Below are 17160 nucleotides of genomic sequence, written 5' to 3' on the forward strand. Positions count from 1 at the left end.
TGCGTAGCCAATCACGTCACACAATTTTAGGGTGCAAACCCTAAAATGGGGCACAAGCTCCACCCCTATAAATACCCCAATCATTTATGATGGGAGGGGTGGATTAAGACATTAGAAGGAAAAGAGCATTAATAGCTCCAACTTCTCTCTACTTTCTCTCTCTAGCCTTTTCCGTTTCCGATCACTGACTTGATCGTCGGAGGCTAATATTCCGACAACCGAAATATTCGTTGTTTTGCAGGTGTATCTGTCTCATTGCCAGAAGAGCGTGACAAGTATACAAGGAAATCCAAAAAATACCCGAAACTGCAGCAACGAAGCAGGGGGTAGCGAAGCCAGGAGGCCGAGAAAAGGATGAAGAAGCAGCAACACGAGCCCTGAGCAACGTCCTGATTTGTTCTATAATTGGAGTTTTCTCTTCTCTCTTTAAGATTATGAAATTAACAATGTTATATATTGTTGATTGTGTTCTCTTAATTTCCATGTCTAGCTAAATTTCCTTGTTCTAGGTTAGGGATGTAGTCTCTTATTATCTATCAATGAATTGAATTATATTATTTGGATTTGATTTATATGATGAAATTTGATAATCTTTTTTGATTTCGTATGTTTAATCTGGCCAATTGATTATATGTTTAAGGTATTTGATTATTAGCGGGGGTGAACTTTCAATACTAGTTCGTGGGATTATCAAACGTCAAGTAGTATAATTTTAGGAATAGTTATACACTTGGGGTGGTCTTATTGAATTTCTATTATTAATGAGTTTATTTCAATTGTTTTGATCACGGAAGTAGACATGAGATTGATTTAAATATACGTTTTCTACCTTGGGAGAGGAGATTACATACTATTGGTAATTTTATCATTGCTAAACTATATTTATTCAACCCTGCAATTAGTTTAATTTCATTGAAGAGAGTAATTGGCGAAACCCGAAACCTAGACTATTTCTCATACTTGTTTGCAACTTTAATCATATCGTTTATACTTTTAGTAGTACTTTTCTCATATTTTCTGTCGTCTAAATAATATGTTAGTTTCTTAACTTGGTAATTGAGTAGACCTCCTTGTGGATACGATACCTTGCTCACCCTATATTTACAGTAATTGACCCGTACACTTGCGGTAGATTTAGACCCGACCAAGTTTTTGGCGCCGTTGCCGGGGAGGCAATAATTTAATATCATACTATATAAACTTTCGTATTAGTTTTGACTTTATTTTAATTTCTGCCAGTATTAGACCGTATTTTTTTCTGCTAGTTGTTTATTTTGTGTTTTTTTTTTGTCGTTTAAAGTCTGAAAAAAAATATGCTAATATTTTTTATTCTGTTTTCTGTAATTTGCAGTCTGAAATTTTTTTACTGTTACTACTACTGCACATAGCAGTAGTTTGCAGGAGAAAAAAAAAATTATGCCTGTTCTAATTTTCTGTTTCTGATTTTCTGTTTCAGCATTATACTCTAATGTTATTTTATATTAGTGTATGTCACGTACTAATCTTTCTTTAATCCCTTTTGATCCAGAAATCGAAAGAACATTGCACGCGTTAAGGAGACTCTAGATTTCTGAACAAGAACCTTCAATTCCTAATTTGGAGTCACTTTTCTGTGAAATTGAAATCATGGTAGAACCACCAACTAAGATGTTGCGTGAGTATGCAATGCCCGATGCTAGTTCAACCTTTGCAAGTATAGTAAGACCTTCTGTCCAAGCTAATAATTTTGAACTTAAGCCTGCTTTAATTCATATTGTTCAGCAAGATCAGTTTGGTGGGTCGCCTATTGAATGTCCATTAGAACATTTAGCTAATTTTCTTGAAAAATGTGATACCATTAAGCTAAATGGGGTAAGTGAATATGCTATTAGCCTTAGGTTGTTTTCATTTTCACTAATAGATAAGGCAAGAAAATGGTTGTCCTCTAAATCTTCTGATCCTTTTACCACTTGGACTTCTTTATCTCAAGCTTTTCTGAATAAATTTTTCCCACCTGCTAAAACGGCTAAATTGCGTAATGATATTACTAATTTCACTCAAAATGAATTAGAGTCATTATATGAGTCTTGGGAAAGGTTTAAAGATTTGCAACATCAACGTCCTCACCATGGAATACCTGATTGGCTACTTGTGCAAACTTTTTATAATGGCTTAAATCACTCTAATAGAAGTACTATATATGCTACAGCAGGTGGTGCTTTAATGAGTAAGACTACTGAAGAAGCTAATAAGTTAATAGAAGAACTTGCTTTTAATAATTATGGTTGTTCTAATGAAATATCGGTCGCTAAAAAGAGTACAGGGATGTATGATGTGGATGGTGTTTCGGGGTTTTCTGATGTCCTGCGGGAGAGTTACAATTCCGAGACTGGAACCGGACGCCTGTACCTGCAAAATAACGGAGACTCCTGAGAGCTCCGCCTCCAACGGTCAAGTTAGTACCTGATTAAGGAGTAATTAATACGGAAATTAAAGTAATAAGATCTCTCTAGGTGAGAGTGTTTAATGTTGGTAATCTGCTTTGTTAGCGAGATCCACCGGTTATATGTGTGTTCCGTAACGTTTCTGTTCTGTTCTTCCGGTGAGATTAATTGCTTCTTCCCCTTTAATGAGGAGTAATTAAGTATTTATAGTCTTGAGAAGCGTGCCACTCTCTAGGTTTAGGGTAAACCTAGGGCTGACCGGGCCTCTAGACAGGATTGGGCCTTGTTGGCCGGTTTTCCCATTTGGCATGGGTGGACACGTGGCGTGTCTCAATTGGTCCGTAGAGGACGTATCTGTGATTGACACGTGGCAGGCTCCTATTGGCCTACGTGAAGGACACGTGGCGGAACCTGGTTGGTCCACTTGTCAAACGGTGATTGGTGGATAAAAATCCCCTAATCATTTGCCCCTCACAGGTGGCACGTGACTGGTCACGTGTCGCCTGTGACAGGTGTCGCACGGTGACAGGCGACGGCCTGCTACATGTGTCACCTTGCAAATGGCCGAGAGATTTTCCCGCCCAAATTTTGAATTTGGAAGCGACCCTTCGCCTTCTCACTTTGCCTATATAAGGAAGTGTTGACTTCGGTCATTTTCACATTTGAGAACTTTGCGAGAACATTCGGACCCCTGAACTTGCTCTGACATTTCGGACCTTTTCTGCCTACCGCCTGTTCTGACAAGCCGACTGCACCGGATTTCCAGAACTTCATCAACCGTCACTCGTTCAGGTAACTCAGTTCTCTTACTCTTAATTTTCTTTTTATTTTTTGAAATGGCACCACGGAAGCACACGACACGACCTAAGTTAGTGATCAGCCGGTCACCGGGGACGGCTGAATCTAGGACTAGGAGTGCCGCCTGCCCTTTTCTGGACCCATCTTTGCCCTTTATACAAAGTCCGACTGTATCTGTGTCTATGCAGAACGTGATGGCCAGAACAAAAAAGACTGCTATGATCTCAAACTCGGACGGCTCCTCCCAAAGGGTGCTCATTAGTGAAACATCTGACCAGGCGCCAGATGTAGAAGTGAAACGAGGCGGCTGCCAAGCCGACAGTTCTGAGAGAGGGGTCAAGGTGGTCCCTTCCCATTTTACCGTTGAGATGTCTAATTTTCCTCCTGCTCCTTCTAAGGGAGAGGAGGCGGGCCCCTCTGGGAGAGGGGAGGAGTCGTCCTCTTCGGACTCGTCAGAGGACGAGTCCGAGTCCAGCTCTTCTGGCCACGCTTCTCCAGGCTTAGAAGAAAGAAACAGCCGCCTACAAGAGGTGAGGCTTTCTCATGCAGTTGAGAAGGGGGACAATTGGGCGGAGCCGTCCGCCTCTTACAGAGAGGAAAACACCCCCTACTACTGCACGGTACCCCGGGGCCGGATCGCAACCATGCAAGACAAAGTGGAGAGCTTTATAGCTAACCACAGAATGGGCCCGGAATTTTTACTGTTCGTGCCGGATCCAGAAGACACTGTCGTCTGGCCGGCTGGTACCAGCTATGATGACGGCTGCTTTGGCTGCTATGTGGCGGCCATCAAAGCTGGACTGCGCTTCCCATTACATCCGGCTGTTCAGCGGATTTTAGATGGGTATGATTTGGGGTTATGGCAGTTAGCCCCCAACTCTTGGGTAAACGTACTCGGCTATGTGGCCGGGTGCGAAATGTACGGGGTGGAGCCAAGCTTTGAGGCTTTCGCCCACATGAACTATCTCAGCCGGACCCCTAAGTCGGGAGGTACCGGCTGGTATCAATTAACAAGCCATAGGGGTTACCTCATGACGAGAGGTAAGGCGAACAAATGGAAGGATTGGCGGAACACCTTCCTTATCATCGAGGGTTCAGACACGAAGCTGAACCAACGCTTTAACAAGTGGAATAGGGATCCGCCTCTTCTCGCAGGCGGCCGCAGCATGCCACCTGTTCCCCCAAAGGCTAAAAAAGAGATCCTAGACAAAGGACTCTTCAAAGTAGAGACTAGGGTGAACTCTACTTCAGGGGTACGAGAGCAAGTACCCCTAAACTGCGTCCCGAGCTTCAAGTGGCTCTATGACGAGTACTTTTTGGCCGCCTGTGGCCTCAGCAGTCGGTGCTCTAGAGGTAGCCGGCCTGATAAATACTCTGTTTTTTTCACGCTTTGTTTACTTGGGATCTTTACTAACTTTGCTGTTTATTTTTTGCAGCTGACGCCATGAGTAAAATAACAGCATCCAAGACTGCGGCGGCCATGTTGCGGGCCTCTCTCATGCAACAGTCTTGTACCGACTCCCCCAACAAGGGGGCACCCTTGGTAGGCTTCGAAACTCTTCCTCTTTTAGGAGTTGTCTTATGCATATACTAACTCTTCCTCTTTTCAGTCGGGCACTCCAAGAGCTTCTTCCTCGCAACAGCCGGACCCCAAGGCCCGGAGGACGACTGTTGCAAGCTCTCCTGGGTCTTCCAGGAAAACAGTGGCAGCTGAGAAGCAGCCGGCCACTTCTTCTAAAACCCCGGCGGGGCCGCCTAGAAGTATGGACAATTACTTGTAAAAGCTTTTACACTTGCTTCCTTCTTGACTAGGTCTAACTTGCTTTTTTACGGTTGATGCAGCCGGCCCTCAGGGGCTTGACTTGGTAGAGGTAGCCAAGTCCATGATCAAAGTAGTTCCTCCATCTAAAAGGGAGGCGGTCAGGGGTGCCGGCACCCTTGACCTTGATGGGATTGCAGGGGTCCTTGCTGAGGTATACTTCTTGAGTATTTGAAGTCCAGGACGCCTGTTATCTTTTTTGTTTGGAAACTGACGCCTGTTTTTTTATACTTAGGCCCTGCTCCGAGTTAACAGCCTTCGCAAGCCGCTTGATCGGAAAAACAAAGAGGTAAAGGCTGCAAAAGCTATGGCCGCCTCTAACTGTGATAAGGCAATGTTTCAAATTGCCCAAAATGAAGTACTGACCATTGATATTCTTTATTATCAGGCGCAGGCTACCGCCGCTGTTTGGGCTCAGTTAGAGGCGGCCCAGAAGAAGAATGACGAGCTGGAGGCGACCATCACAAATCTTAAGGCCGAGCTGAAACCTCTTCGCCAAAAAATGTACTCTTACGAAGCCATGGAGAAATCCTTGGCAAGCGTAAAAGAACGCCTGGTGAGCCAAGAGAAGAGTCTTACCCAAGAGCTCTCGGAAAAGGCCGAGCAAGAGAAGAAAGAGCTCGTCCGGGAGATGATGGAAGACTCCGCTCAAATCCAGCGCATGACTTGGGGCCGCCTGTTCCCCAATGCCGACTTTGCCTCTTGGGAAAGAACGTACCGCCAGTGTTCAGAAACATATAATCAAGAGATCCTGGCGGCTGCTGAAGAAGAGGCGTTGGGAGATGCGTTGGAGGAGGAGGAGGAGCCGGTTGTGGCACTTGTGCCAATTGGGGGTGAGGCATCAAAAAAGGATGCAGCTGAAGCCGAGTCCAGCAAGAAGAGTGCTGACCAGGCGGCAGCTGCTAATACTGAACTGCCCCCTTCTTAAGCTTAATGTATTTTTTCCACGGCCTGCGTGCCGTTTGCTTTGTATTTACCCGGCCAGGGGGCCGGGGCTTTGAATATTTTGCTGGTCTTTAATGACCGGCTTATTTTTAATGAATTTTTATTTTGCTTCAAATTTGTCCAAGTATTCCATATCTTATATCCCATTGTTCACTAGACCGACTGTTGTACATGGCCGAACGTTGCAGACAGGTACAAATAGTTAGTACGCCGCCTATGCCCCTGGACGACTGGTTGTCTGTTTCCAGGATAGACGATCAGTCGGCCATTTATTCAATCGGTATTCGAACTATTTTGTCAGGATCCTTTTTAGGCAGGCGTGCCTGTCTTTTTGTAATTTTAACCAAGTAGGAAAGTGGTCTGACCAAGTAAATAGAGTATTACCTAGTCGCCAAGGAATTAAGTGGTAGAGATAACAAGCGGCGGGTACCGGTTGTTTCCCTTTATTGCCAATGTTGGCTTTTAACTCATAATTTGTTAACCTAGCAAGAGTAGTGGTTGAGAGTCCCTGTTTGTTAAAAACAGGCGGACGACTCATACCTTTTAGGCTCCATACTAAGTTTGAGTGACTGTTAAGTTAACATAGGAGTTACTTAGTCTTCGTCACAATCTAGATTGAGTAGTAGAGGTACCAGGCCGGCTGATCCTCTTGATTTGCCAATGTTGGCTATTAACTCAATAGGTTACCTAGTAGGAATAGGGGTTTGAGTGCCCTTGTTTGTTAAAAACAGGCGGACGACTCAAACCTTTTAGGTTCCATACCAAATTTGAGGGAGTGACTATGAGTTAACGTTGGAGTTACTCAGTCGCCGTCACTTTTGTTTGAGAAGTAGAGGTACCAGGCGGCGTAGGCCGGCTAGACCCCTTGATTCGCCAATGTTTGTTGGCTATTAACTCAATAGGTACCCCCTGCATTTATCCCAAGTAATACAGGCGGTCATCTGACTCAGATGTCAACTGCTACCACTGGTTTGGTTAGTGATAGAGTTATCCTTGTCTCAAAAACGGCTACGTGGTTGCCCTTGGGGACAGTCGTATAGGTGTCGTGTAATTAGTTTATAGAACAATGTTCCACCCAAAAGGGAGCTGCTCTCTGCGACGAATTTCATCCGGAGGGATGCCGTCGGACGCTTGCTATGATGTTGGGACAGGTCGTATTAGTTTTGTAGATTTGATCAGTTGGCTTGGCGCCTGGTCTGATCATTCGGCCGGTGGCCTTGGTAAGTTCTTGGTGAACGTAGGTGCTAAGTAAAAGAAGGGTAGCCGCCTGTTAGGCACAGGGTCGGCCAGGCCCTAATCTTTTTAGCTAAGTATTGTGAGTAAAATACTCAATGGAGAGTAGCCGACTGTAAAGGTACAGACGGCATGCCCCTCTGAAGATAGAGTGAAAAACTCAATGGAGAGTAGCCGACTGTAAAGGTACAGACGGCATGCCCCTCGTAATACAAAATTGAATAGTAAGTGCAAACTTTATTAAGTAGCTCTTTACTTTACATCATTCAGAAGAAATATTTTTTAAGATTATCTACATTCCAAGTTCGAGGCAACGGTTGTCCGTCTGGTGTTTCCAGACGGTAGGTACCGTCCCTGACTTCCTCATAGATTCGGTAGGGTCCTTCCCAGTTGGGAGTTAGTTTGCCAGACTCATTAGCCCTACCAACTGCTTCCATTTTTCTAAGTACAAAGTCCCCTACTTTGAGTGGACGCCTGTGTACTTTTTTGTTGTATGATCTAGTCATTCTCAGGCGATAGATCTCATGGCGCAAAACAGCATTGCCCCTCTTTTCAGGAAGTGAGTCTAATGCCAGGCGCATGGCTTCCCAGTTTGCCTCTTCGTCATATAGCATTACTCGAAGAGTCGGCTCGTAGTGTTCTATTGGAAGAACAGCTTCCGCACCATAAGTTAGGAGGAATGGAGTTTCTCCAGTCGCCCCTTTTTCAGTCGTCCTAATGGCCCAGAGAACATGTGGTAGTTCATCCGCCCATAGGCCACCTGCTCGTTCAATCTTTTTCTTGAGACCGTCTGAGATGATTTTATTAAAGGCTTCTACCTGGCCGTTTGCTTGTGGACGGCCGACAGATGCAAAGTAGTGTGCAATTCCTTGGTCACCCAACCAGCTTTTGAGAACAGGCGTCTCAAATTGGGGACCATTATCAAAAACCATAGACATGGGAACCCCGAACCGAGTGATGACATTTTTCCAAATGAATGAAATTACATCCTTCGTCTTGATTCCCTTTACCGCCTCCGCCTCTACCCATTTAGTGAAGTAGTCAACGGCAACAAGTATGTACCTTCTGCCGCCTGTAGCAGGCGTATATGGACCCAGAATGTCCATGCCCCACTTAGCAAACGGTAGTGGGCTGTGAATGGTAGTGAGGTCAGTAGCCGGACGGTGAATTAGTTTGCCAAACCTTTGGCACTTGTCACATTTTTTCACCATCTCCATTGCATCTGCTTCCAAAGTAGGCCAAAAGTAGCCCTGCCGCCTTGCCCTTTGAGCAAGCATCCTACCACCTATATGAGAAGCACAGTAACCAGAGTGAAGATCATCTAGTATCTCTCGTCCCTTTTCTGGAGTAACACACTTTAAGAAGGGTTGAAGGTACCCCCTCTTGTGAAGTTCTCCCTTAATCATTTCAAAACAGGTGGCTCGTTTTTTCAGTGCTGCCGCCTGTTGAGTATCATCCGGCAGTGTACCGTTTGTCAGATATGCCCTGATTGAATCCATCCAGGTTGAGCTTCTGTCTAGGATTCCAATAGGGCTTTCCTCGATGCTTCTCTTCTCCATTACTTCCCAAAAAACAGTTCGAGGAGTATCAGAGGAGGCGGATGATGCTAATTTTGACAGTGCATCCGCCTGGTTGTTTTCTGATCTCGGCACTTGGATCAGATGGAAATCCTCAAGGGAGCCGACTGCTTGTCGGACCGCCTGTAAATACTTGATCATGGCCGGATGGGTGGCTTCATATTCGCCATTGTACTGACTCACTATCAATTGTGAATCGGAACAGGCGTCTATTTTTCTTGCCCCTGCCGCCTTGCACATGCGGATCCCGGCTAGTAAAGCTTCATATTCTGCCTCATTGTTTGAAGCCTGAAAACTGAAGCGTAGAGCATACTCGAACCTGTCGCCCTCTGGAGACTGACATACGACGCCTGCTCCACAACCATTTGAAGTAGAGCTTCCGTCCACATATACCTTCCATACTTGGTCTGGAACTTGAGAGTCAGGAGGACGAGTCATCTCTACAATAAAGTCAGCAAAGGCTTGCCCCTTTACTGCTTTTCTAGGCTCGAAAGTAACTTCGAGGCTCTGTATTTCTATGGCCCATTTGATCATTCGGCCTGACGACTCCATGATGGTCAGCGGCCGCTTGATAGGTTGGTCTGTATACACGACGACTGTATGTGCCAAAAAGTAGGGCTTCAATTTTTTAACAGCCATGAAGAGTGCAAGACCAAATTTCTCCACTAGGGGATACCTCAACTCGGCATTTTTCAGTACGTGACTGACAAAGTAGACCGGGAGCTGACAGCCGTCCCTTTCAGCAAGGAGAACAGCGCTTAACGCATGATCAGAGACGGTCAGGTACATGTAGAGAACCTCTTTGGGCAAAGGGCTGACCAGCCTCGGCAAGGAATGCAAGTGAACTTTTAATTTCTGGAAGGCGGCCTCAGCATCCGGCCCCCATTCAAACCTTGCCTTTTTCTTAATTGCCTGGAAAAAGTATAGGCATTTGTCGCCTGATCGGCTTAGAAATCTTCCCAAGGCCGCCAGACAACCTGTTAACTTCTGAACCTCTCGGATGGTACGAGGCGACTGCATGTCAATGACCGCCTGCACCTTCTCAGGGTTCGCTTCTATTCCTCTCTGATTGATAAGGAATCCGAGAAATTTCCCAGACTCAACTCCAAATACACATTTCTTGGGATTGAGCATGACATGGTGCCGCCTGAGTGTGGCGAAAGTTTCTCGGAGGTCCGACAGATGATCTTTCTGAAGTTTAGTCTTGACAATCATATCATCAATATATGCCTCGACGTTTCTCCCAATCTGATCAAAGAACACTGTGTTTATCATTCGTTGGAAGGTAGCCGGGGCATTCTTAAGACCAAACGGCATGACCGTGTAACAGTATAACCCCTGATCAGTGACGAAGGCCGTCTTCTCCTGATCTTTCTTCCATAAGGGAATTTGATGGAAACCAGAATAGGCGTCCATGAAACTCATCAAGGCATGGCCGGCTGTTGAGTCGACCAGGTTATCAATTTTAGGCAGAGGGTAACTGTCTTTGGGGCACGCCTTGTTCAAGTCTGTGTAGTCTACACACATTCGCCAGGTGCCATTCGGCTTTTTAACAAGCACCACATTTGCAACCCAGTCTGGGAAGTAACATTGCCGAATGAACCCTGCATCAAGTAATTTTTTAACTTCGGCGGCTGCCGCCTGACTTCTTTCTTCGCCATGGTTCCGCTTCTTTTGCCGTACCGGCTTCTTTTTCGGATCCACAGCGAGTTTATGTACCGCCAGATCAGGACTAATGCCTGGCATTTCATGGACTTCAAATGCAAAGATGTCCTTGTATTCTTTCAATAGGTTGTGAAAGTCGTCACCAAGGTTTCTCAGAGCAGTCGTCCCAACTTTGACTGTTCGGTCAGGACGTGAGTCGTCTAAGATAAGGTCCGCATGTTCACCAGCCGGCTGAGGGCGGAACTCATCCGGCCGCTCCTCTGCCAATGATTGCTATTTTCTCGCTTTTCTTGCGGACTCTGTCTGGGACGCCTTTCTCTTTTTGCCGCCTGCTTCCTGAACAGGCGCATTCTCCTTGACATTGTCAAGGTCTGTTTTTTCTCCACTTGACCCAGTGGCCATAACAGTGGGCTTGACATCCGAGAGATAGCACTCTCGGGCCATCCTCTGATCTCCCCTTAGGGAGCCGACTGTTCCATTATCCCTCTCAAACTTGAGCAACATAAGAGACGGGATTATAACAGCCTTGGAATTATTCAGGGTTGGTCGACCCAGAATCATGTTGTAGGCCGAGAGTTCCTCTACTACTAGGAACCGGACTACCATGTGTCGTCCTTCCCCTTTTTCGCCCAGGCGAATGGGTAAATCTACTCGTCCCAGTTGGTGGACGACTCCTCCTCCAAACCCTATTAAAGGGTGGGAGGCCGGATGTATGCAGTCCGTCTGATATTTCAGCTTCGAAAGACATTTTCTGCTGATGAGATCTGAGGAGCTCCCGGTATCTATGAGGATTCGGCCAACTCTCTGGTTGGCCACTTTACATTCAATAACTAGAGGGTCGTCATGCGGCCCCCTTACCCCTCCTAGATCCTCTTCAGTGATGACAATCTCAGGAAATGTATATTTGGACGGCCGTTCTTGGTGAACGGAATTTACATCTAACCGCCTTATATTATCTTTGTTGCCCCTAATAGTGGGGCCGCCTCCTGAGAAGCCGCCTGCAATGGTGTAGACGACTGCATCATCTGTATCGGAGCTGTCGGCCTGTTGATTCTTTTTAGCCGACAGCTTTCTTGAGGAAGTGTTCCCCGTAGATTTTTTGACATAAGTGTCAAGATCACCTTGCTCAGCCAGGCGGTCTAGGTACCGCATGAGACTGATGCAGTCATTGGTGTGATGACCAACGTCATCATGATAAGCACAGATTTTATCTTGGTTCCGGTTGTTTGCAGAACCCTTCATGGGGACCGGCTTCTCAATTGAGATCCGTCCCTTTATTTCTTTTAGGATAAACTGGTTATCCTTGTTAAACGCATACTTTGGGGAGTATGGTTTGAATTCTTTTTTCTTTTTCTGGGCCGGCTGTTTAGAGGAATCAGCCGCCCAGACCTCTTTTCTTTTCTCATCTTTGTTTGACGACTGTTTCTGTCGTCCTTCTCTTTTGTCGAACCTTTTCCCATCCGACTGTTTTATCGTACACAGATCAGTTGCCTGTATATAGGCTTCTGCTTCAATCAAGGCCTCTTGAAGAGTCGCCACCCTTTTTCGAACCAAATCAAATTTGAAGGTAGACCCATCTTTGAGACCTCTAAAAAAGTCGGTATAAGCTACCTCATCCGGTAACCCTTGAATCTGTATTCTCATCAGGTTGAACCGCCTGATGTAAGAGCGAAGCCCCTCCTTCTCGCCCTGCTGAATTGTTCCCAAATCTAGGGTCGTTTTCTTCGCAGGGATGTTCATGGCGAAGTTGGAGGCAAATAAGTAAGCAAGCGTCCTGAAGCTATTTACACAACCAGTCGGCAGGTTGCCGAACCATTGCTGTGCGATTCCTTTGAGAGTCGCTGGGAAACACTTACACCAAGTGGGATCATCCAACCCTTGAAGGTACATCAGGTTGGTGAATGCCATCAGATGGTCTTCTGGGTTAGTAGTGCCGTCATAGGCGCCTACTAGTACATTTTTCACTTTGGCCGGCTGAGCAGCTTCAGTAATTTCCTTGGAGAAGGCCGACGGCTGTTCACCAAGTCTAAGCAACCGTAGCTGCCAGTCCATAGGTTGGACGTTTTTTGCTGCAGGTCCACCAAATGGAGGTGGCTGCATAAAATACTGTTGCGGCACAAATGGTAAGTTGGGTACCGCCTGGGCACTATGAAAGCCGGACTGACGGGAGGTGCCGCCTGACTGACTCTCATGGTACGACTGAGTATGCCTCATCGAGGCATTTCGCAAACTGTCTTGAAAGTCTGAAGTAGAAGCCGACTCTGACAATCGGTCACTCTTCTTCTGCTCTAGTAGTAGCCGAGCATCTGTGAACGTTTGCTTTGACCCGTCCGCCTGAATATGACGAACCGGTTTCCTATTTCCTGTAGGATAACGGAATTTTGTGAAATCAAGGGCAGGTGGCTCCCGCTTCCTAGATTTAGGATGAGGAGTCGCCTCTCGTCCTTGAACTGGCTTCCTCTTCAGTGAAGTGGAAGGTTTCTTGGCCGACTGCTCCTTGACTGAAGCAGGCGGCTTCTTGTTGATCAACTCTTGAATCTCTCCCTTGAAGTCCCTCATGAAGGTCATGAGTTCGTTTCTTGTGATGGGAGCAGACCCATCAGTCGGCTGTTGCCGAGCAGGCGGTGCGCCTGCTTGCCCGCTTCCTGTTTGAAGATGCTCCCGTTCCCTCCTTTCGGTATGACGGGTACGTCGGGCCCTTAGGGTCCCGTCTGGAGCTGTATGAGTTTCAACTTCAAATTCACTTTCGGTGTCATGGTCCGACTGAACTTGAGGGTCGTTTAGGGGACGTCTCTCTTCAGGAGTCGGTACAGACTTGGATGCCATCTCTGAAGTACTCTCCCCACAGACGGCGCCAAATGTTTCGGGGTTTTCTGATGTCCTGCGGGAGAGTTACAATTCCGAGACTGGAACCGGACGCCTGTACCTGCAAAATAACGGAGACTCCTGAGAGCTCCGCCTCCAACGGTCAAGTTAGTACCTGATTAAGGAGTAATTAATACGGAAATTAAAGTAATAAGATCTCTCTAGGTGAGAGTGTTTAATGTTGGTAATCTGCTTTGTTAGCGAGATCCGCCGGTTATTAGTGTGTTCCGTAACGTTTCTGTTCTGTTCTTCCGGTGAGATTAATTGCTTCTTCCCCTTTAATGAGGAGTAATTAAGTATTTATAGTCTTGAGAAGCGTGCCACTCTCTAGGTTTAGGGTAAACCTAGGGCTGACCGGGCCTCTAGACAGGATTGGGCCTTGTTGGCCGGTTTTCCCATTTGGCATGGGTGGACACGTGGCGTGTCTCAATTGGTCCGTAGAGGACGTATCTGTGATTGACACGTGGCAGGCTCCTATTGGCCTACGTGAAGGACACGTGGCGGAACCTGGTTGGTCCACTTGTCAAACGGTGATTGGTGGATAAAAATCCCCTAATCAGATGGTATTAACATTTAAATGCTAAGGTTAATAATTTGACTAAAATTTTCAGTAAAATGAGTAATGTTAGTCTTATTTCTAGTCTTGATTTCTCTTGTGGTAATTATGGGGGTGCACATGCTAGTAATGATTGTCCTAATTTTGAACAAGCTCAATTTGTTTCTAATTATAATCGATCACAAAATGACCCCTACTCTAATACTTATAATCCTGGCTGGAAGAATTACCCTAACTTTTCATGGAGAGATCAAGGAAACCAAGCTAATAACCTTAGACCACAAAATCCTCCTAGTTTTCCTCAAAGACAACAACAATCACAACAAGAGAGACCTTCATGGGAATTGACTATTGAAAAACTTGCTAATGCTACTTCTGAGATATTTATAAAATTAGAAAATAAAGTTGATCAATTAGCTAATTCAACCAAAAATATGGAAGTTCAAATTGGACAAATAGCTAATGCTATTAAATTTAAAAACCAAGGAATTATGCCTAGTCAAACTAAGGTTAACCCTAAAGAGTAATGCAAAGTTGTAACCTTAAGAAGTGGTAAAACCCTTGGTGATGTAAATGTTCAATCTAAAACCAATGAGCTCATAAGTGAAAATGCCAAGAATGAAAAGCAACTTGAAGATAACAACGATGATTATTATAAACATGTTCCTCTTAAGCCATATGTACCTCCAAATCCTTTTCCTCAAAGACTTATGCAAAACAAAGTGGAAAATCAATATGAAAAGTTTCTTAAAATTTTCAAACAATTGCATGTTAATATCCCCTTTGCTGATGCTTTGATGCAAATACCCTCTTATGCTAAATTTCTCAAGGAAATCACGTCTAAAAAGAGAAAATTGGAGGACTATGAGACTATTGCTTTAAGTGAAGAATGTAGTGACGTAATTCAACAAAAGCTTCCCCCTAAATTGAAAGACCCTGGCAACTTTTCTATTCCTTGCAAAATTGGTGAGAATAATTTTTCCAGAGCTTTAGGTGATTGAGGTGCAAGTGTCTCACTCATGTCATTGTATATTTACAAGAAGCTAGGCTTAAATGATTTAAAACACACTACCGTTTCTTTACAACTTGCTAATAGGTCCATTAAATATCCTTTAGGAGTTGTGGAAAATGTGCTAATGAAAGTTGATAAGTTTATCATACCTGTTGATTTCATTATTCTTGATATGGATGAGGATGTTAATGTCCCTATTATTCTAGGAAGACCATTTTTAGCTACTTTTGGTACTATAATAGATGTTAATAATGGTAAGTTAACTTTTAACATTGGTGAAGAAGAGGTGCATTTCGATTTGTCTCAACCAACAAAACATTCTCTTGTTTCTGATCATGTGTTTAGAGTTGATGAGATCACTGATTTAGATAGAAAATCAATAGATTATGTTTCTGAAAATACCCTAGAAGTATGTCTAACAAGTGCAGGTACAGTTGAAGATATAAATGTAGACTTAATAGAGATTGCAAATGATATTGAAGCATGCTCGCCATGGAAGGAATATGCAACTGTGAAGTTCTGGAGGAAGCTTGCTTACAATGCAACCCTTACTTGGTTGGTGAAAGGGAGAATGAGATGATGCCTAAAGAAGTGTCTGACTTTTTAGAAGACCCTGGCTAAGAACACTCATGAAAGTCAGGCTTGCGACTTAAAACACGCGCTACTTGGGAGGCAACCCAAGTTCTTTTCCATTTCCTTTTATTGGTTTTTGTTTGTTTTTCTCGCTCCTATTTTATCTTTTCTATCTATTTATTCTATTTTCTTGCAGCTTAGAAAATAAGATGGTGATCTAGACACTTCTAAATGAAGAGAAGGGAATTACTGCTCTTTGCTGTTTCAAGGATGTGGTTGTTATGTGTCAAGAGGTTTAGCTGCTGCTGACCAGAGTAGTTTTTAAGCTGCTACAAACACCAAGCCTCAAATTCTATCAGGTTGTCTCTTTCTATGCTTAGTTTTCTTTGTTTTTGTGTCCTTGGCTGCTATAAATACTCCTACTCTTTGCTTTTCAGCTCTGTTTATTAACGTTGAGGACAATGTTTGTCCTTAAGTGTGGGGGAGAGGTCTTAGAAATTTGAAATTTTCTACAATTGCCTTTTCTGTTTTAATATGATAGTTCAGTTTCTTTGTGTTGCAATGTATGAAGCATGGCTGGGATTTTGTGCAAGTTTTCAATGAGTTTAATTTTGATAAATGCCCGTTTCAAGGAAAGTGATGCCAAATTTTCTACAGAATTTTCATAAGAAAAAAAAGGTTTTGTTATGATTTTCACTAATTGACTTGTTTCTGATCAATAAAAAAACTACATGGTATATAAAGATAGCATAAGTCCTTCATTGACATTGATTGTGACATTTTTTGTGACTTTGTGGTAAGATGGATTGCTTTTCCCTTATGGGATGAATCTCGAAAGGAGGGCCACGAACCTCGTAAGACTCAATTGTCTACATATTTATCCTTCTTCTTGATTGCTCAAATTGGGACTTGCATTTTAGCTTCCTAAGACCAAAGACTAAGGTGTATGAGAAATGATGAAGGCATTATTTTTCTTTCATGATTAGAACCTTCAAAATTTAGGCTCACTCATTTTTTTTTCTTTTACATATTTACCCGTTGCTTAGCCCTGTTGTGTTGTAATATCCATCTTTTGGATAATCCTACATTATAAGCTTATGGCCTTTACCTATGCCTTGCTAAAAGGAGTGATGTTATTATTAAGTTATGTTGTAAGTTTTGTAATAGAAGAGGGAAGAAAAAAAATTGAAAGTATGAAAAAAAAGAAAAATAAATGAAAATGAGCTCTGAAAGAAATGAAAACAAGGGTCCAAGGAAAAAAAAAGCAAAAAAAATTATTGTACAATAAAATAAGTTGAAAATGATGAATGTATGATGAAAAAAAGGGGTATAGTTTAAAAATTTGGAGTACGGTGATGATATAATAGTAAGAATTGAATATGACCTCCATATCTAAAGGTTGTGCACTACTCTTTTAGATTGGCATTTTTACCACCACATTCTTAAATATTCACACCCTTAACCCTAGCCTCGTTTCAACCATATGAAAGTCCTTTTGATCTATATATGCTATTGGTCTACGAATTGGTGGAGGGTTAGATTTTGTGCAAGTCCTGACGAGGGTCATCAAACCAAAGAGAGGCATGAGCTAAACGGTTGATGAGCATCCCTAGGGTGGATTCAAATATAGGGGAAAGAAGCGGTAAGAATGATTGGTCAATGAGAGTGTTAATTCTTGTTTCGTATCATACTTG

The 17160-nt window shown here is 43.9% G+C and overlaps 1 protein-coding gene across 1 annotated transcript; it reads left to right on the top strand.

Moving 5' to 3' along the window:
• The first annotated feature begins 1626 nt into the window (after positions 1 to 1626).
• On the top strand, positions 1627 to 15473 carry LOC110704041. The gene is made up of 4 exons (XM_021881830.1): positions 1627 to 2306; positions 13937 to 14390; positions 14499 to 14847; positions 14998 to 15473. Exons 1-4 carry the CDS (start codon positions 1627 to 1629, stop codon positions 15471 to 15473), a joined length of 1959 nt encoding a protein of 652 aa, XP_021737522.1.
• The last annotated feature ends 1687 nt before the right edge of the window (positions 15474 to 17160 follow it).

Source organism: Chenopodium quinoa, unplaced genomic scaffold (assembly GCF_001683475.1).
Source record: "Chenopodium quinoa cultivar QQ74 unplaced genomic scaffold, ASM168347v1, whole genome shotgun sequence".
NCBI lineage: Eukaryota > Viridiplantae > Streptophyta > Magnoliopsida > Caryophyllales > Amaranthaceae > Chenopodium > Chenopodium quinoa.